At 40.1% G+C, this 16,744-nt stretch overlaps 1 protein-coding gene across 1 annotated transcript in view; it reads right to left on the bottom strand.

The window, feature by feature from the left end:
• atrx (ATRX chromatin remodeler) overlaps positions 1 to 16,744 on the bottom strand; it is a 124,401-nt gene that overhangs the window by 51,637 nt on the left and 56,020 nt on the right. Inside the window, exons 17-23 of the mRNA XM_034181272.1 lie at positions 9,853 to 9,999; positions 9,503 to 9,680; positions 9,105 to 9,242; positions 2,021 to 2,196; positions 1,787 to 1,904; positions 931 to 1,061; positions 12 to 103 (exon numbers count right to left, since the gene is read on the bottom strand). Of these exons, the coding sequence (XP_034037163.1) occupies positions 12 to 103; positions 931 to 1,061; positions 1,787 to 1,904; positions 2,021 to 2,196; positions 9,105 to 9,242; positions 9,503 to 9,680; positions 9,853 to 9,999 (980 nt within the window). The remainder of the gene's footprint in view (positions 1 to 11; positions 104 to 930; positions 1,062 to 1,786; positions 1,905 to 2,020; positions 2,197 to 9,104; positions 9,243 to 9,502; positions 9,681 to 9,852; positions 10,000 to 16,744) is intronic.

Genomic DNA, 16,744 nt, shown 5'->3' with positions numbered 1-16,744 from the left:
AATTTTATTACTCATTTTTCTCATCTTCAGAGGTCAGACTCATAGAAGACTCTTCTGTTTCTGAGGCAATGAATTCTTCCATACTGTCTTCATCAAAAAAACCCTGCAACAAAGTGCACTCAGGTCAAAATTGACTGTAATGATGCAAGTCAAATGAAAAAGAGATGGATTGTGAATAGCAGGAATAATGCATAAGGCCACCGTGTCCAAATCTTGTTTTGGTTTTTTTTTTCCCTAAACAAGTGTCTTATTTAAATCTTCCAAGACAAGAACTGATCATACGCAGCAGCATGTGGGGACACACACACACACACACACACACACACACACACACACACACACACACACACACACACACACACACAGAGAGAGAGAGAGACAGAGAAACAGAGAGAGAGAGGAAAAAAAAAAATCGGCATTTGTGTTCAGAGTGCTCTGCTTTTATTGTGTATGCAACCAGTCCAAATGCATTAAGTTGAAAATCTCTGAACTTTTCAGAGAAATGCTGGTGACATTACTGCAACATCTTTCCAGGCAACCAATCAAACAAAGCAAAACATGCACTACATCAAGGTGAAGCTGTGAAGCTTCTGCGGTCTGTGTCAGCTGATATGTTCACAAAATCCATAATAAAAGACCAAAAAATAAATAAAATGTGTGATACCAGATTGGACAGATGCTGTTCCTACTGACATTGAGTGCATCTTATCCACACACAATGTAAGTTAGTCACTAGCCGTTAATTGTTGTCAGAGAAAGAAATCCAAACAGGAGCATTTTTTCCTTTTAATTAAGTGCTGTGGTGGCCGTGTGTATTGTTCCCTGGTGTACAACATGGCAGGAGCCATATCTATTGCTTTCATGCAGTGGGCGATTTGCATCATGTATTCTTAGTTTTTGAGTTGGTTAGACTTGTTTTCCCAAGCTTACCCTGCTTTCTTTGCTGACGTAGTCCAGCTGAAGGCACCAGGGATGAGTCCAAATTCTGCTGAGCATTTGGAAATCCTGAAAGAGTTTGGTCCCTGTACGGCCCCGACCACCTTCCATGACAGTTCCCACACCTGCATACAAAGCAAATGTGTGAGGCAGAAGATTGTTGGTGTTTTTTTTTTGGTTTTTTTTGCATTTGTATGCAACAATTATGATGGTACCTACCAACGTAGACATTTTTAAATCAGCATACAAATTATTAAATCTACAAAGTAAATATATTAAATAATAAATATAATAACATAAAATACATATATTACAATACAACAAAAAAAGGCAGAGAAAAACTGATATGCAAAGTGACAGTTGCTTCATAACATTTACTTTAGATTTCAAATCCCAGCATTTGGCTTTTTTTTTTTCAGCTTTAGTCACAGGAAATACAGTCAGGTCCTTAACTATGATGCCATTTTTGTAATTTTGCCTCTGGACACCTCTGCAATGGAGTTGAACTGAAAATACTCAAGATGCAAAATGTACTTGTGGTGTAGACAGCATTAATTCAAAGGTGTTAATGAAAAAATTGCATCGCTTTTTGGAATTGCAAACATTTATAGGACAATCTAATTGCAGCAACGGAAGCCTGTAACTCCAGAGTTGTCATGGATGTCTTGGTGGCTTCTCTCACTCGTCTCCATCTCGCACGGTAACTCAGTTTCTGACAACTGTTGGCTCCAGACAGAGTTACACACAGTACCGTATTGTTTATATTGAGTGAAGTATCCATCCTCTGACTTGACTAAAGAGCACTGGCTGCTAAAATTAATAAGTACATTAGAAGATTGTCCTCACTCACCAGTGAAGTGCTCCAGGTAGTATTTATAGAGTTTGCACTGCAGTGGGGTCACTCTCACTGACAACACATACTCATGCTTTGGAGGCAAGAACTTGGTAAGTGCCGTGTAATCTTTCCTCTGTGGAACAGATTGCAGAGAAGCAAAATACATCACTCTCTGTAACCAAGCTTAACTTAAGAGATTATACCTGAACAGGTCCCAAAATAGTTGTAGTGTTTAAACCACTGTATTACCTGGACACAGCCAGCAAGCATTTCATAGAGAATGTGAGCCCTCTTCTTCATGATGCGCACATCGTGTAGGGTAGAGTCAGCACACTGCCCATTCTGGATGGGGTTAATGAACCTGTTCCTGAACTCCTTAACTGACCCAAGCAAGTTTTCTTTGATAAAATTCACCATGCAGTGGTCTGATAAGGAAACAAACATTGCACCAGGAAATTTAGTCACAAATACAAACAAGCTTGGTCTGGCTTTAAATTAAACCTGTCCGTCTTTAAGGCTGCTTACACATGACACCAGGTGGGTTGAGTTCAGTGCTTCACTGTAAGATACTAGTAAATTTAAATACACAACTGCTTACAAGCTGGCTGCTTTCAGAGTCACAAAAACCTATGGCGTCCCTACAGCTACAATTACATTTAGAGTCCAACACTGTATTTAATATGGAAGCACACTTTCCCAGTTTTTGTATTAGCAGTAATCAGATTTTTTTTTAACCTGCAAATCAGTGTTTTGAAAAGGTTGTTTAATTTTCTCATCTTGAATTTCTGTTACTTTGGGCTCTCCCAAGAGAATGAAATAAGGAACCTCTTGTACAGTCGATTTCCTCCAAGACATCGATTATGAGCAGCCGATTAACAATGCACTAACTAGGTACTGCAGTCTAGTTTGAGGACAGGCGCTAAAGGGGTAAAATATGACACATATGATGTAATATCCAGGGCTGTAATGAAAAATTGTGAAATCCAAGGAAAATTTGCAGAAGTTCGGGGTCTAGGTCCTTGTGGGGCCCCAGAAACCAAATTCAATTTTTATCTAATGACACATTTTCAGCATCTCCTAGAAGAACAAATCTCAAAAGAAGTGGCTATTTAAATGGTCCTAGATTCAACCTTTCACTTGAACTGTCAGTGATGATGTTGAAATAACAGAATATGACAAAGTAGGACCTGGAACGATTTTCCTTTTAATTGTAAAAAAAATTATGCATTAACTCAGATCATTTAAACTACATGAAATTTATGAAGACTGAAAAGACTGTTAAAGCATTTCAAAAACCACAGCTAAAGCTTGTAGAATATTTTAAAAATCATGGTAGAATATTTTAAAAATCATGGTAAAATATCAATAACACACCTTATAGTAAAACAGCCACACATTCTTGTGTAAATTCCTGTAAATCCACAATGTCTTTTCCCATGAAAAAGTCCCATTAATAAAATCTAATTTACATTGTTGTGTAAATTCATGTAGCCTAAATTCATTCAAAGCCACGTCTTTTTTTCCAATGAAAGAAAGTCTAGATTAATGAAAGAAAAAAAAGGCACATAATCTTTTCTAAAGTCCTGTTTGAACAGTAATGTTTATTTTCCAGCAAGAAAAATTCTTACCATGTTTCCTAAGGGCACAGTTCGCTTTTATCTTCCAGATGTGTTCATGAAGCCAGCGACAATTCCACGGTTTCTTGTCATTATCAGACTTTTTCAAACAGTCTTTCTCACCATCTCTCTGTGCGACGTCGGTCCGTGACACAGAGATGCCGCAAAATTCTTCTTTTTTTTTTGCGATGTCCACATGCTACGTTTAGCTTAAGCTTCGCACAGGAGCCACACCGCAGCAACCAACCAGTCCCGCTTTACAACAACTGTCGTAACAGCCAGGCTTTGAGTGGCATTTATTCTTCTCGAAACTCTGCGGATCCGAGGAAACTGATTTGTATCTGTAACACACAGATCAGTGTCCGTGGACTTCTAAAACTTGCATGATGTCGTAAAAAAAAAAGGACACTTTGGGATAAGCATTTTAAAAACTCAGTCACGATCACGATTAAAGAGTACAACACTAAACATCCCCCCCAAATGATGAAATCTGCAGAGTTTTCACAGCCCTGAATATCTCTACTTCCGGAGGACCAACCACAGCATTTTTAATGGGTTTTTGGGCAAATTACACACAAACAAAGGGAAAATGCAAAGAAAAAGTGACAATGTGGTAGGAAATTGGACATGTGTTGCGGTGTGTTTATGACTCTGAGCACAAACGTGTTGATGCGGTTTTGCAGGCAAGAGAATGGAGCTACTCTGGTGAGCTGTGTAGGCTAACACTTATAGACACGACGTCTCCCACCTGCCTCGCCTTTTCTTCTCCACTGGGACCCAAGCAAAAAAAAAAAAAAAAAAAAACTTTTTTGCGACTTCTTCAATGATTGCAGCCGAAAACAAAACAGTACACATTTATCCATGTGAAGTTATGCTGTGTATATACTGCGCAACAGAGCAGAGGTCCCCTTAAGTGGTCAAATCCCGCGATATCAAATCAATTCAAAATCAAATCAATTTTATTTATATAGCGCCAAATCACAACAAACAGTTGCCCCAAGGCGCTTTATATTGTAAGGCAAGGCCATACAATAATTACGTAAAAACCCCAACAGTCAAAACGACCCCCTGTGAGCTAGCACTTGGCAATAGTGGGAAGGAAAAACTCCCTTTTAACAGGAAGAAACCTCCAGCAGAACCAGGCTCAGGGAGGGGCAGTCTTCTGCTGGGACTGGTTGGGGCTGAGGGAGGGAACCAGGAAAAAGACATGCTGTGGAGGGGAGCAGAGATCAATCACCAATGATTAAATGCAGAGTGGTGCATACAGAGCAAAAAGAGAAAGAAACACTTAGTGCATCATGGGAACCCCCCAGCAGTCTAAGTCTGTAGCAGCATAACTAAGGGATGGTTCAGGGTCACCTGATCCAGCCCCAACTATAAGCTTTAACAAAAAGGAAAGTTTTAAGCCTAATCTTAAAAGTAGAGAGGGTGTCTGTCTCCCTGATCCGAATTGGAAGCTGGTTCCACAGGAGAGGAGCCTGAAAGCTGAAGGCTCTGCCTCCCATTCTACTCTTAAAAAACCTAGGAACTACAAGTAAGCCTGCAGTCTGAGAGCAAAGCGCTCTATTGGGGTGATATGGTACTATGAGGTCCCTAAGATAAGATGGGACCTGATTATTCAAAACCTTATAACTAAGAAGAAGAATTTTAAATTCTATTCTAGAATTAACAGGAAGCCAATGAAGAGAGGCCAATATGGGTGAAATATGCTCTCTCTTTCTAGTCCCGTCAGTACTCTAGCTGCAGCATTTTGAATTAACTGAAGGCTTTTCAGGGAACTTTTAGGACAACCTGATAATAATGAATTACAATAGTCCAGCCTAGAGGAAATAAATGCATGAATTAGTTTTTCAGCATCACTCTGAGACAAGACCTTTCTAATTTTAGAGATATTGCGCAAATGCAAAAAAGCAGTCCTACATATTTGCTTAATATGCGCATTGAAGGACATATCCTGATCAAAAATAACTCCAAGATTTCTCACAGTATTACTAGAGGTCAGGGTAATGTCATCCAGAGTAAGGATCTGGTTAGACACCATGTTTCTAAGATTTGTGGGGCCAAGTACAATAACTTCAGTTTTATCTGAGTTTAAAAGCAGGAAATTAGAGGTCATCCATGTCTTTATGTCTGTAAAACAATCCTGCAGTTTAGCTAATTGGTATGTGTCCTCTGGCTTCATGGATAGATAAAGCTGGGTATCATCTGCATAACAATGAAAATTTAAACAATGCTGTCTAATACTGCCTAAGGGAAGCATGTATAAAGTGAATAAAATTGGTCCTAGCACAGAACCTTGTGGAACTCCATAATTAACCTTAGTCTGTGAAGTAGATTCCCCATTTACATGAACAAATTGTAATCTATTAGATAAATATGATCCAAACCACCGCAGTGCAGTGCCTTTAATACCTATGGCATGCTCTAATCTCTGTAATAAAATTTTATGGCCAACAGTATCAAAAGCAGCACTGAGGTCTAACAGGACAAGCACAGAGATGAGTCCACTGTCTGAGGCCAAAAGAAGATCATTTGTAACCTTCACTAATGCTGTTTCTCTACTATGATGAATTCTAACACCTGACTGAAACTCTTCAAATAGACCATTCCTCTGCAGATGATCAGTGAGCTGTTTTACAACCACCCTTTCAAGAACGTTTGAGAGAAAAGGAAGGTTGGAGATTGGCCTATAATTAGCTAAGACAGCTGGGTCAAGTGATGACTTTTTAAGTAATGGCTTAATTACTGCCACCTTAAAAGCCTGTGGTACATAGCCAACTAATAAAGATAGACTGATCATATTTAAGATCGAAGCATTAAATAATGGTAGGGCTTCCTTGAGCAGCCTGGTAGGAATGGGGTCTAATAGACATGTTGATGGTTTGGAGGAAGTTAACTAATGAAAATAACTCAGAACAATCGGAGAGAAAGAGTCTAACCAAATACCGGCATCACTGAAAGCAGCCAAAGAGAACGATATGTCTTTGGGATGGTTATGAGTAATTTTTCTCTAATAGTTAAAATGTTATTAGTAAAGAAAGTCATGAAGTCATTACTAGTTAAAGTTAAAGGAATACTCGGCTCAATAGAGCTCTGACTCTGTCAGCCTGGCTACAGTGCTGAAAAGAAACCTGGGGTTGTTCTTATTTTCTTCAATAAATGATGAGTAGTAAGATGTCCTAGGTTTACGGAGGGCTTTTTTTATAGAGCAACAGACTCTTTTTCCAGGCTAAGTGAAGATCTTCTAAATTAGTGAGACGCCATTTCCTCTCCAACTTACGGGTTATCTGCTTTAAGCTGCGAGTTTGAGTTATACCACGGAGTCAGGCACTTCTGATTTAAGGCTCTCTTTTTCAGAGGAGCTACAGCATCCAAAGTTGTCCTCAATGAGGACGTAAAACTATTGACGAGATAATCTATCTCACTCACAGAATTTAGGTAGCTACTCTGCCTTGTGTTGGTATATGGCATTGGAGAACATAAAGAAGGAATCATATCCTTAAACCTAGTTACAGCGCTTTCTGAAAGACTTCTACTGTAATGAAACTTATTCCCCACTGCTGGGTAGTCCATCAGAGTAAATGTAAATGTTATTAAGAAATGATCAGACAGAAGGGGGTTTTCAGGGAATACTGTTAAGTCTTCAATTTCCATACTATAAGTCAGAACAAGATCTAAAGTATGATTAAAGTGGTGGGTGGACTCATTTACATTTTGAGCAAAGCCAATTGAGTCTAACAATAGATTAAATGCAGTGTTGAGACTGTCATTCTCAGCATCTGTGTGGATGTTAAAATCACCCACTATAATTGTCTTATCTGAGCTAAGCACTAAGTCAGACAAAAGGTCCGAAAATTCACAGAGAAACTCACAGTAATGACCAGGTGGACGATAGATAACAACAAATAAAACTGGTTTTTGGGACTTCCAATTTGGATGGACAAGACTAAGAGTCAAGCTTTCAAATGAATTAAAGCTCTGCCTGGGTTTTTGATTAATTAATAAGCTGGAGTGGAAGATTGCTGCTAATCCTCCGCCTCGGCCCGTGCTACGAGCATTCTGACAGTTAGTGTGAATCGGGGGTGTTGACTCATTTAAACTAACATATTGATCCTGCTGTAACCAGGTTTCTGTAAGGCAGAATAAATCAATATGTTGATCAATTATTATATCATTTACTAACAGGGACTTAGAAGAGAGAGACCTAATGTTTAATAAACCACATTTAACTGTTTTAGTCTGTGGTGCAGTTGAAGGTGCTATATTATTTTTTCTTTTTGAATTTTTATGCTTAAATAGATTTTTGCTGGTTATTGGTGGTCTGGGAGCAGACACCGTCTCTACGGGGATGGGGTAATGAGGGGATGGCAGGGGGAGAGAAGCTGCAGAGAGGTGTGTAAGACTACAACTCTGCTTCCTGGTCCCAACCCTGGGTAGTCACAGTTTAGAGGATTTAATAAAATTGGCCAGATTTCTAGAAATGAGAGCTGCTCCATCCAAAGTGGGATGGATGCCGTCTCTCCTAACAAGACCAGGTTTTCCCCAGAAGCTTTGCCAATTATCTATGAAGCCCACCTCATTTTTTGGACACCACTCAGACAGCCAGCAATTCAAGGAGAACATGCGGCTAAACATGTCACTCCCGGTCCGATTGGGGAGGGGTCCAGAGAAAACTACAGAGTCCGACATTGTTTTTGCAAAGATACACACCGATTCAATGTTAATTTTAGTGACCTCCGATTGGCATAACAGGGTGTCATTACTGCCGACGTGAATTACAATCTTACCAAATTTACGCTTAGCCTTAGCCAGCAGTTTCAAATTTCCTTCAGTGTCGCCTGCTTTGGCCCCCGGAAGACAATTGACTATGGTTGCTTGTGTCGCTAACTTCACATTTCTCAAAACAGAGTCGCCAATAACCAGAGTTTGTTCCTCGGCGGGTGTGTCGCCGAGTGGGGAAAAACGGTTAGAAATGTGAAAGGGTTGGCGGTGTAAACGGGGCTTCTGTTTAGAACTACGCTTCCTCCTCACAGTCACCCAGTCGGCCTGCTTTCCCGGCTGCTCGGGATCTGCTGGAGGGGAACTAACGGCGGCTAAGCTACCTTGGTCCGCACCGACTACAGGGGACTGGCTAGCTGTAGGATTTTCCAAGGTGCGGAGCCGAGTCTCCAATTCGCCCAGCCTGGCCTCCAAAGCTACGAATAAGCTACGCTTATTACAAGTACCATTACTGCTAAAGGAGGCCGAGGAATAACTAAACATTTCCCACCCAGAGCAGAAAAGTGCGGGAGAGACAGGAGAAGCCGCCATGCTAAACCGGCTAAGAGCTAGTAGCTGCGCTAAGCTAGCGGATTCCTAAAAACACACAACGTGAATAATGTGTAAATAATTTAGAGGTGATTCAGCAGAGGGAGTGCTTTAGTTGAGGCACGTCAAGATTACACTGTGAAACAAATCGTTATCTAGATCAATCTAACTACGCAGATTAAACAGCTAACAGATACAGCAAAACACCGCTGTGCTCCGGAACAGAAGTGATACAATACCGCAGTGATATCACACAGGGTTCAAAAGATACTGTGGTACCCTATTGTCTGATTAGTCGATTAATCGCCGTCATCATTCATAGTTAACAAAATATGTTAGTTGTAGCTTTAATCACGTCAGCAGCCTATAAAAACTGACTTCTGAGATTGACAATTTTTAAAAAGTCTCACATTCAATGAGGTTGTTTTGAAGAGGTGTTCCAGTTAACACAATCCTCCTCCTTGTCTTGATGGCGTTCATTGCCCTGGACACTGCCGACGCCTCATTCTTTAGGACATGACCTTCATCACAGATCACCAAGTCTGGACCTGTGGTATGGGTGTGGGGACCACAAAAACCAAGACACACACACACCATCATAATCATCACTGGAATATGAATATTTAAGTGAAAAATATTACCACCCTTTAGACACTTGACATAGTAACTGGCATGTACTCAGTGATTGATTTTTTTCAGTTTCTTTCAAACTAGAAGCTTAAGACCTATTTTAACCCACTTAATCAGGTTAAAGTTGCAAAAACAGCAACTATGACCTGATTGCAGCCGTGAAGTAAAGGTAATGTACCTGGATCAACCAGTGTCTTTTGAAAAGTCTCCTTGAGCTTCTTGCTCTTAATATTCCTGCCCTGCGTAAGGTTTCGATACATCTCATAGCCAATGATCATAACCCCTCCCATCTCTTGCCAGCGCTGAAGAGCATATGCTCGCTCCTGTGGTCTTTTTACTGTAGCCAGCTCAGTGACCTGGTAAACAACAAAAAGACAAAAAAAAAATAAACACTGTGTAAATAAATAATAAATTCAAACTGAGAATACAAAATAACTTCATAAACGGTGCTGTTAGCTGTGAGGCTGTATAAGCTGTCAATAAAAGTAAAAATTAGACAAGCTGAAAGGTTAGAAAAGGACAGTTTACCTCTAAACTCTCGTCATCCTTCATTCCGTTTTGCCATTTCTCAAACTCATTGAGCCAATTAAGGACAGTGTTCAGGGGACAAACCACCAGTGCTGTGGCAAAATCAAGCTTCTCACAGAGAAGCAAAGCATGAAGGAATGCCACCACCTACAGTGCAAAAAGGGAAATACAGTTACAGATACACAAAAAAGGCATAAAGTAATAATCTGAATAATGGATTGTTTTTCATGTGTCAGCAATATTTGCATGTGGATCACCAAGTGCTTGCCTGAATGTCAGTAAAATTCATGATGGTACACTACACAAACTCTGTAGCTTTTGCACATCTATGTATTAGTGCAACTTTTCACAGCACATTCTTTTTTCTGCTAGTGTCACAGCAGTCATAATTTTGAGGAATTTTACACATTCAAAAGGAAGCATTTAAATATCAAATGTATTAAAACATCCATTGGTCCTTCACATATCTTACTGAATCTCAGAATTTAAGGGGGAATATTATCCCAGCACACATGGAACAAGCTGCAAGGTGTAAGACTTATGGCCCAGTCACATGGCACTTAACGAAGGGCAATGTAGCCCTAACGAAACAAGTAATCTGGACTTTCATTGGCATCATCGAACCTTCGCCCAGCTTCGTTCCTGCAGCGGTCGCTTTGTTGGATTTTTAAACTGTTCAAAAATTTCAACAAAGGGCCAGTGTTAATTTTCGTTGACAAAATATTTTCTGTTTTTTCCCCATCACAAATATATTTTTGCGGACGAAAACAGAACGAAAATGAAAATAAAACTCTTATTGAGACGATAACTATAACTAAATTAATTTATATTGACGTCAATGAAAAAAAGACAAGACGGAAATCCAATTCAGTAGACGGTTAAGATCATGGTAAGATGAAACAGCAAAACAACCACTCAAGAGATGGGAGCAGACAAAAGGAGAACCAATCAGAGCTTAGCTTATTAACCAGTAGCAGAAAGTAAGCCACCGCGCATGGGAAGACAAAGGCAGATAAAGAGAGTCAAGAGACTATGAGAAAACGACAAGACACGAAAGAAAAAAAAAACGACAAAATGTCCACGGCCGGCAGAAAAAGAAGGGAAGATTTATGGGCCCATTTCATATCTGACGACAAAGAGAACAAGACAAAGTGTAAAGCATGCGAAGCAGTAATCTGCAGCAAGAACACAACAAATCTACAGAGACATCTACAGAATAACCACCTCGAGATATTCTCAAAGGTAAAATCGCTAAAGCATTTTATATATAATTCAATCCACTTTATTTATATAGCACATTTAACAACAAAAATGTTCCAAAGTGCTGCACATACAATAGAATCACGATAGATAAAACCCCAGCAGTCAAAAATTAAAAATAAAATTAACTAAAATGTGCAAGATAAATAAATAAATACATACATACAGCATACAAAAGATAAAACCACTAAAATCTACCAAAATAAAAACAAAACCAATAAAAACAGAGGATCACACAACTCACTCAGTGTTATAAACCAGAGAATAAAAGTGGGTCTTCAGACGAGACTTAAAACACTCCACTTTGGGGGCTGTTGATAATTGTACATTGACTGCAGTGTGCTCACATATTAGTAATAAATGTGATAAAGTGAAATGTACTGTCTGGTGGGCTGGTAAATACCTGCATCACCTTGGTCACGTTGGGTTATGCTAACGTGTGAACACGTTAAGTTGTGTAAAAAGCAAGTGAAAAACACCGATTAACTGTATATATTTTTACATTGGTAGTGCGTGAACATGCTATCATTATTTACACACAAAATTATGTTACGTCATCTAACTTGCTTCGAAGAAAAATTTTTTGAACTGTGAAGTTAAAATGAAAGCACAAGTCTTAACTTTTTTTCCCTCTTTTTAAAATTATTTTTATTTCAGACCGGTGTCCCATCTGCCCTTTCTTTCCAAAGTCCCTGAAAAAGTTTGTTTTCACTCAGTTAAACTCATTCCTGGTTCAGAATCAAATTTATTATAAATTTCAATCAGGATTCATAGCACGCCATAGCACAGAGTCGGCACTTTTTAAAGTGCAGAATGACACCTGCAGTATTAGTTATGCTGGATCTCATTGCGGCATTTGATACAGTGAACCATTCCACCCTGCTGACCCGCCTGGCCCAGCAGGTGGGCCTCCAGGGACCTGTACTGCAGTGGTTCAGGTCATAGCTTTCAAATAGGTCCTTTACTGTTATGATTAATGACCTCTCCTCACCAGCTCCTCTGACCTCCGGTGTGCCACAGGGTTCAATTCCTGGCCCTGCCCTTTTCTCGTTGTACATTATGCCATTAGGTTCTGTTATTGCCCATCACGATGTGTCCTTTCATATGCACGTGGATGACTTACAAATCTATCTGCCTGACCTCTTCTTCAGATACACAGTCCATTCATTTCTATCTCATTGACATAAAGTGTTGGCTATCGCAAAACTTTCTCTGTCTGACCGAATCAAAAACTGAATTCATCTTCTTTGGATCTTCCAGCCACGTAAATTCAATTAAAAACATCACTTATTTTGGCTCTCAGCTCAACCACAGTCAGGAATCTGGGTGTGATTTTTGACTCACATTTAAAATTCAATAAACAAATTGACTGTGGTTAGAGCAAGCTTTTTCCAACTCAAGACAGTTAGCCAAGGTCAAACCTTTACTAAACCATAGAGACTTTGAGAAAACCATCGATGCTTTCATTAGTTCACGTCTGGACTACTGTAACACTCTATACACTGGACTTAATCAAGCCTCTCTTTACCGTCTGCAGTTGGTGCAGAATGCGGCTGCTCGCCTTCTCACCAGCACTTGCAAACACGACCACATCACACCAGTTCTTTACTCCCTCCATTGGCTCCCGGTTCAGTTTCAAATACAATTTAAACTCTTGATGTTTGTCTTTAGTTCAATCCATGGCCTCGCACCGCCTTACCTCAGTGACATTCTGACCCTTCACCAGCCCAGCAAAGCCCTGTGCTCCTCAGACCAACATCTGCTGGTGGTTCCAAGGTTGAGGTATAGACAGTGGGGTGATCAGGCCTTTACCATGGCAGGTTCTAAACTCTGGAACTCTCTTCCTCTGGAGTTACGCTCCAGCTCATCCCTGCCCTTGTTCAAAACCAGGCTGAAAACCTATTTGTTTTAAATGGCCTTTGACATAGAGCTGTGACTCCCTGTGAATGGACAACTGTAATATATTTTAGATGTACATGTTTTATTTTATGGTTGCTTTTAACTGTACAGCACTTTGATCAACTATGGTTGTTGTAAAGTGCTTTTGAAATAAAACTTGATTGATTGATTACCCCACAGTTGCAGAAGTCCACTGATAAAGACGAACCAAGTGCTAAAAAGGCAAAAACGTCCCACCAGAATATTGCTAATGCCCTTCTAAGTACTACAAAATACAAAAGTGATGCCAAGGAACAACAAATAAAAGAGGAGGCTATAGCTAGATGGAACGAAAGTACAGGGTTGCCCGTTACAACAGTAGAAGAAGATGAGGACTTTATTCTTATGTTGGAAAAATTTGATAAAAAAAAGTGACTGTGCCAAAAAAACTAAGATAAGCAATCTGATTGCGAAGCACTATGAGAAAGAAATAAAGTTCAAACAAAGACTGTCTGATGCCTGAAAAGTACAATTGGGATTGATCTATGGACTAACCGCATCATTTCTTGCCATAAGTTGCTGCTATTTCTGCGTGGAACAAAATAAACCAGAACACATACTGCTAGCTCTTGAACAGGTTGCCCATCCACACACACACTGCTCAGTCCATTAAGGCATGCGTTGATAAGTGCATGCAAGAATGAGGCATTTCAAATGAGAAAATTGTCACAGTAATTACTAACAAAGGTAGCAATATGGTGGCTGCCTTTAAACACAGTACTTCAGAGGAAGAAGAGACCAGCTCTAATGACCAAGAAGAGACACCCCTGGGTGAAAGTGACATGGAGGAGGAGATTGAAGATATACGGTAAGTTTTTAAGCACTTTAAGCATTTCTGTTTTTACAGTAAATTAACTGACTAATTTAATGCATATTTCCTCTTTTGGTAGTTACCAAAACATTGACATGGAGATGGAACGAACGCCCTGTGTGGTCCACACACTGCAGCCTGTGGTTCACATGATAAAAAAGGAGGCAATTGTCAAGAGGATCCTGGGCAACACGCGATCAATTGTGAAGCTCTTTCGCAAATCACCTGTGGCTACACAGAAGATTTTCGATGTGTGGGCTAATTGTTGTTAATGATGGCCCAACACATTGGTCAAGCACTTATAACATGATTGCACAACTCTTAAAGATTCCCTTTGCCAAGTAGCAAATGAGATGGGGTGGGACAGCTTACTTTCTAGTGAATGGAAAACGCTCAAGTCATTGCATGTACTTTTGTGTCCTTTCGCTGAACACACACAAACTCTTCAGAGTGACACTGAGAATGTCACTGATAGTCCCTACCCTCTGCTCAGCCACCTTACTGATTTTGAACAAAATACAAGTCATCGTGATTTTTTAGCTCTTGCTCAAAAAATGAAAGGCAATATCAACCAGCGTTTTGACTGGGTATTGGATCCTTCATAATCATAAGTTTTCTTCCCTCGTAGCAGCTGCATGCTTTCTCAACCCTACTGTACGAGGTCCTACTTGATATGGCCGATGACAATATTCAGGAACTTCTCAAGCAGGCAGAGAGATATGTGTTCCAGTGCCCTCAAACACAAGAGAGTCAGCCACCTGATGATGAAAAGCAACTGAATGGATCAAATCCTTTATCAGCATGTGACCCAGCACCATAATCCTCCTCAAAGCAACCAATCTTCAAGTTTCTGTCTAAATGTCGTACAAAATCTAACCCAAAAGGTGTCTGTGTGTAGCATTAGACAGCAGTTAAGAAAATATAAGGAGGAGCTCTCTCAGAGCATTACTTGTGAAACAGGAATCTCATTTTGGCTACAGAAATGTGACTCTTTGTATCACAGTTTGAAACCAATAGCATTAGATCTACTGTCAATGCCAGCTACCCAACCTTTTGCTGAGAGAGTGTTCAGTGTCACTGGTGACCTCACAAGGGGTAAACATAACAGAGCAACAGTTATACTAGCATGAAGTGCTTTCCTCAAAATGAACCGAAGTAAATAAATAGTACATGCCATATTGCCAGCGTTGTTGTAGCAACAGGGTTAAGTACTAATGATGTCAACGCACTTTTGATTAAAGACTCTTAAACTTATTGTTCAGCTGCAATCTTAAACCTATGGTCCGATAACTTTTTTGTAGTATTCAGCCCCTTTCACACCGGGGCTGCTCCCAGTTGCTCCCTGTGGCATCATGACGACGCAGGAATATCTGCGTCAGGTGTGCGCAGCAGGGGGCAGAGAGGAGGTGAGAACGCAGCCTGCAGGTTCTCTGCACAGAGAAGTCAGAGTGCACAGTTTGGCTGCAGACAGACTGTACACTCTAACTTCTCTTGTACTTGTTGTACTGAGCTGCAGGGCTGCGATCTGAGTTCTGTTATAGTTTATCTTTCCTCTCTTGACAGCGAGATGCGCGTGCGCACAAACCGTCCTTAAGCAAATGTGGAGATGTCTGGAGTTCTACTTGATGTTGAAATGTCCTGGACTTAAGTCCTTTTTTTTAACTCATGAGAGAGTTTGAGGAGAGAAAGGAACTAACTGCCTGCAGACAATTTTTTTTCCTTTTCTTTCCTCCTTTGACCGAAGATGCGCGCGCGCGAACTGTCAAGCAAATGCGGAGATGTCTGGAGTTCTACCTGATGGTGACATGTCCTGTCTCAGGACTTATGTCCTTTTTTTTTTTTTTTTTAACTGTGATGTGAGAGTTTGAGCAGAGAACAAGGAACTAATGCCTGCAGCCAGACTTTTTTCTTTTTCTTTTAATTGTTCACATGTGCGGGTGAATGAACATCCATGAGTGGACTAGAGCTGTCCGGACTTTTTACTGGATATTTCTGCCAATCATTCTCCTTTTTTTTTTTCTTCAGCATGTAGTTTTTACTGAATTAAGTACACGGTATAAAAACAATCCTGCGTGATTTATACTGCGGGAACAATGGAACACAGCAGGAATCATAAATTGGCTTCGAGTCACGCCGGGTAATGCCTCTTTGCCCCGACTTACACCTCTTTGCCCCGACTTGCGCTGGAACCATTTCCTTTCTGCGTCGAGCACAGGACGGCAAAAAAATTAAACAGGTTTAATTTTTCGGCACCCGACTTGCTTCCTCCTTTGCGCCCTCGCGCTGTTGTGGCGCCAAGCTGCATCATCTGGGCACTGAGTTGCTTCCACGCTGCGTCGTCATAATGATGTACGGCGCAACTGGGAGCAACTGGGAGCAACCGGGAGCACCCCCGGTGTGAAAGGGTCTTTTGAATGAAACCAGAGTTTGTTGCCATCAGTATTTTTTTTTATATTTTGAAGGCCCTTGTAATGCTGTGCATCCAAGTATTATGCACTTTTTTTTTAACAGCTGGTGAATTCTATTTGTTACTGTTGTATACATTACAATATATGCATCAGGAAAGTTAAGTTACTTGATACTTGAATAGGCTGTTTACTCAGACAACTGTGGCTTTGTACTTTCATTTGCACTATTCATTGAAAGTTAACTGAGAAATGAAAACTATTTTGTTGAAATTAACTGAAATATGTTTTGCCTATTAAATTAAAGTTCCAATAGGACTGTTCATTTGCATATTCTGAGGTTGAAAATTATTGCATTAGAAGAAAGAAAAATCTTGTCCGACTATATTGGTGATTGATTTAGTCGACAAAAATTGATTCCTATTTTAGTTGACTAAAACAGGAAGCAATTTTAGTCTACTAAAACTAGACTAAAATT

Source organism: Thalassophryne amazonica, chromosome 11, assembly GCF_902500255.1.
Source record: "Thalassophryne amazonica chromosome 11, fThaAma1.1, whole genome shotgun sequence".
NCBI classification, from domain to species: domain Eukaryota; kingdom Metazoa; phylum Chordata; class Actinopteri; order Batrachoidiformes; family Batrachoididae; genus Thalassophryne; species Thalassophryne amazonica.
The sequence above is the reverse complement of the archived record's forward strand: the minus strand, read 5'-3'. Positions and strand labels throughout refer to the sequence as shown.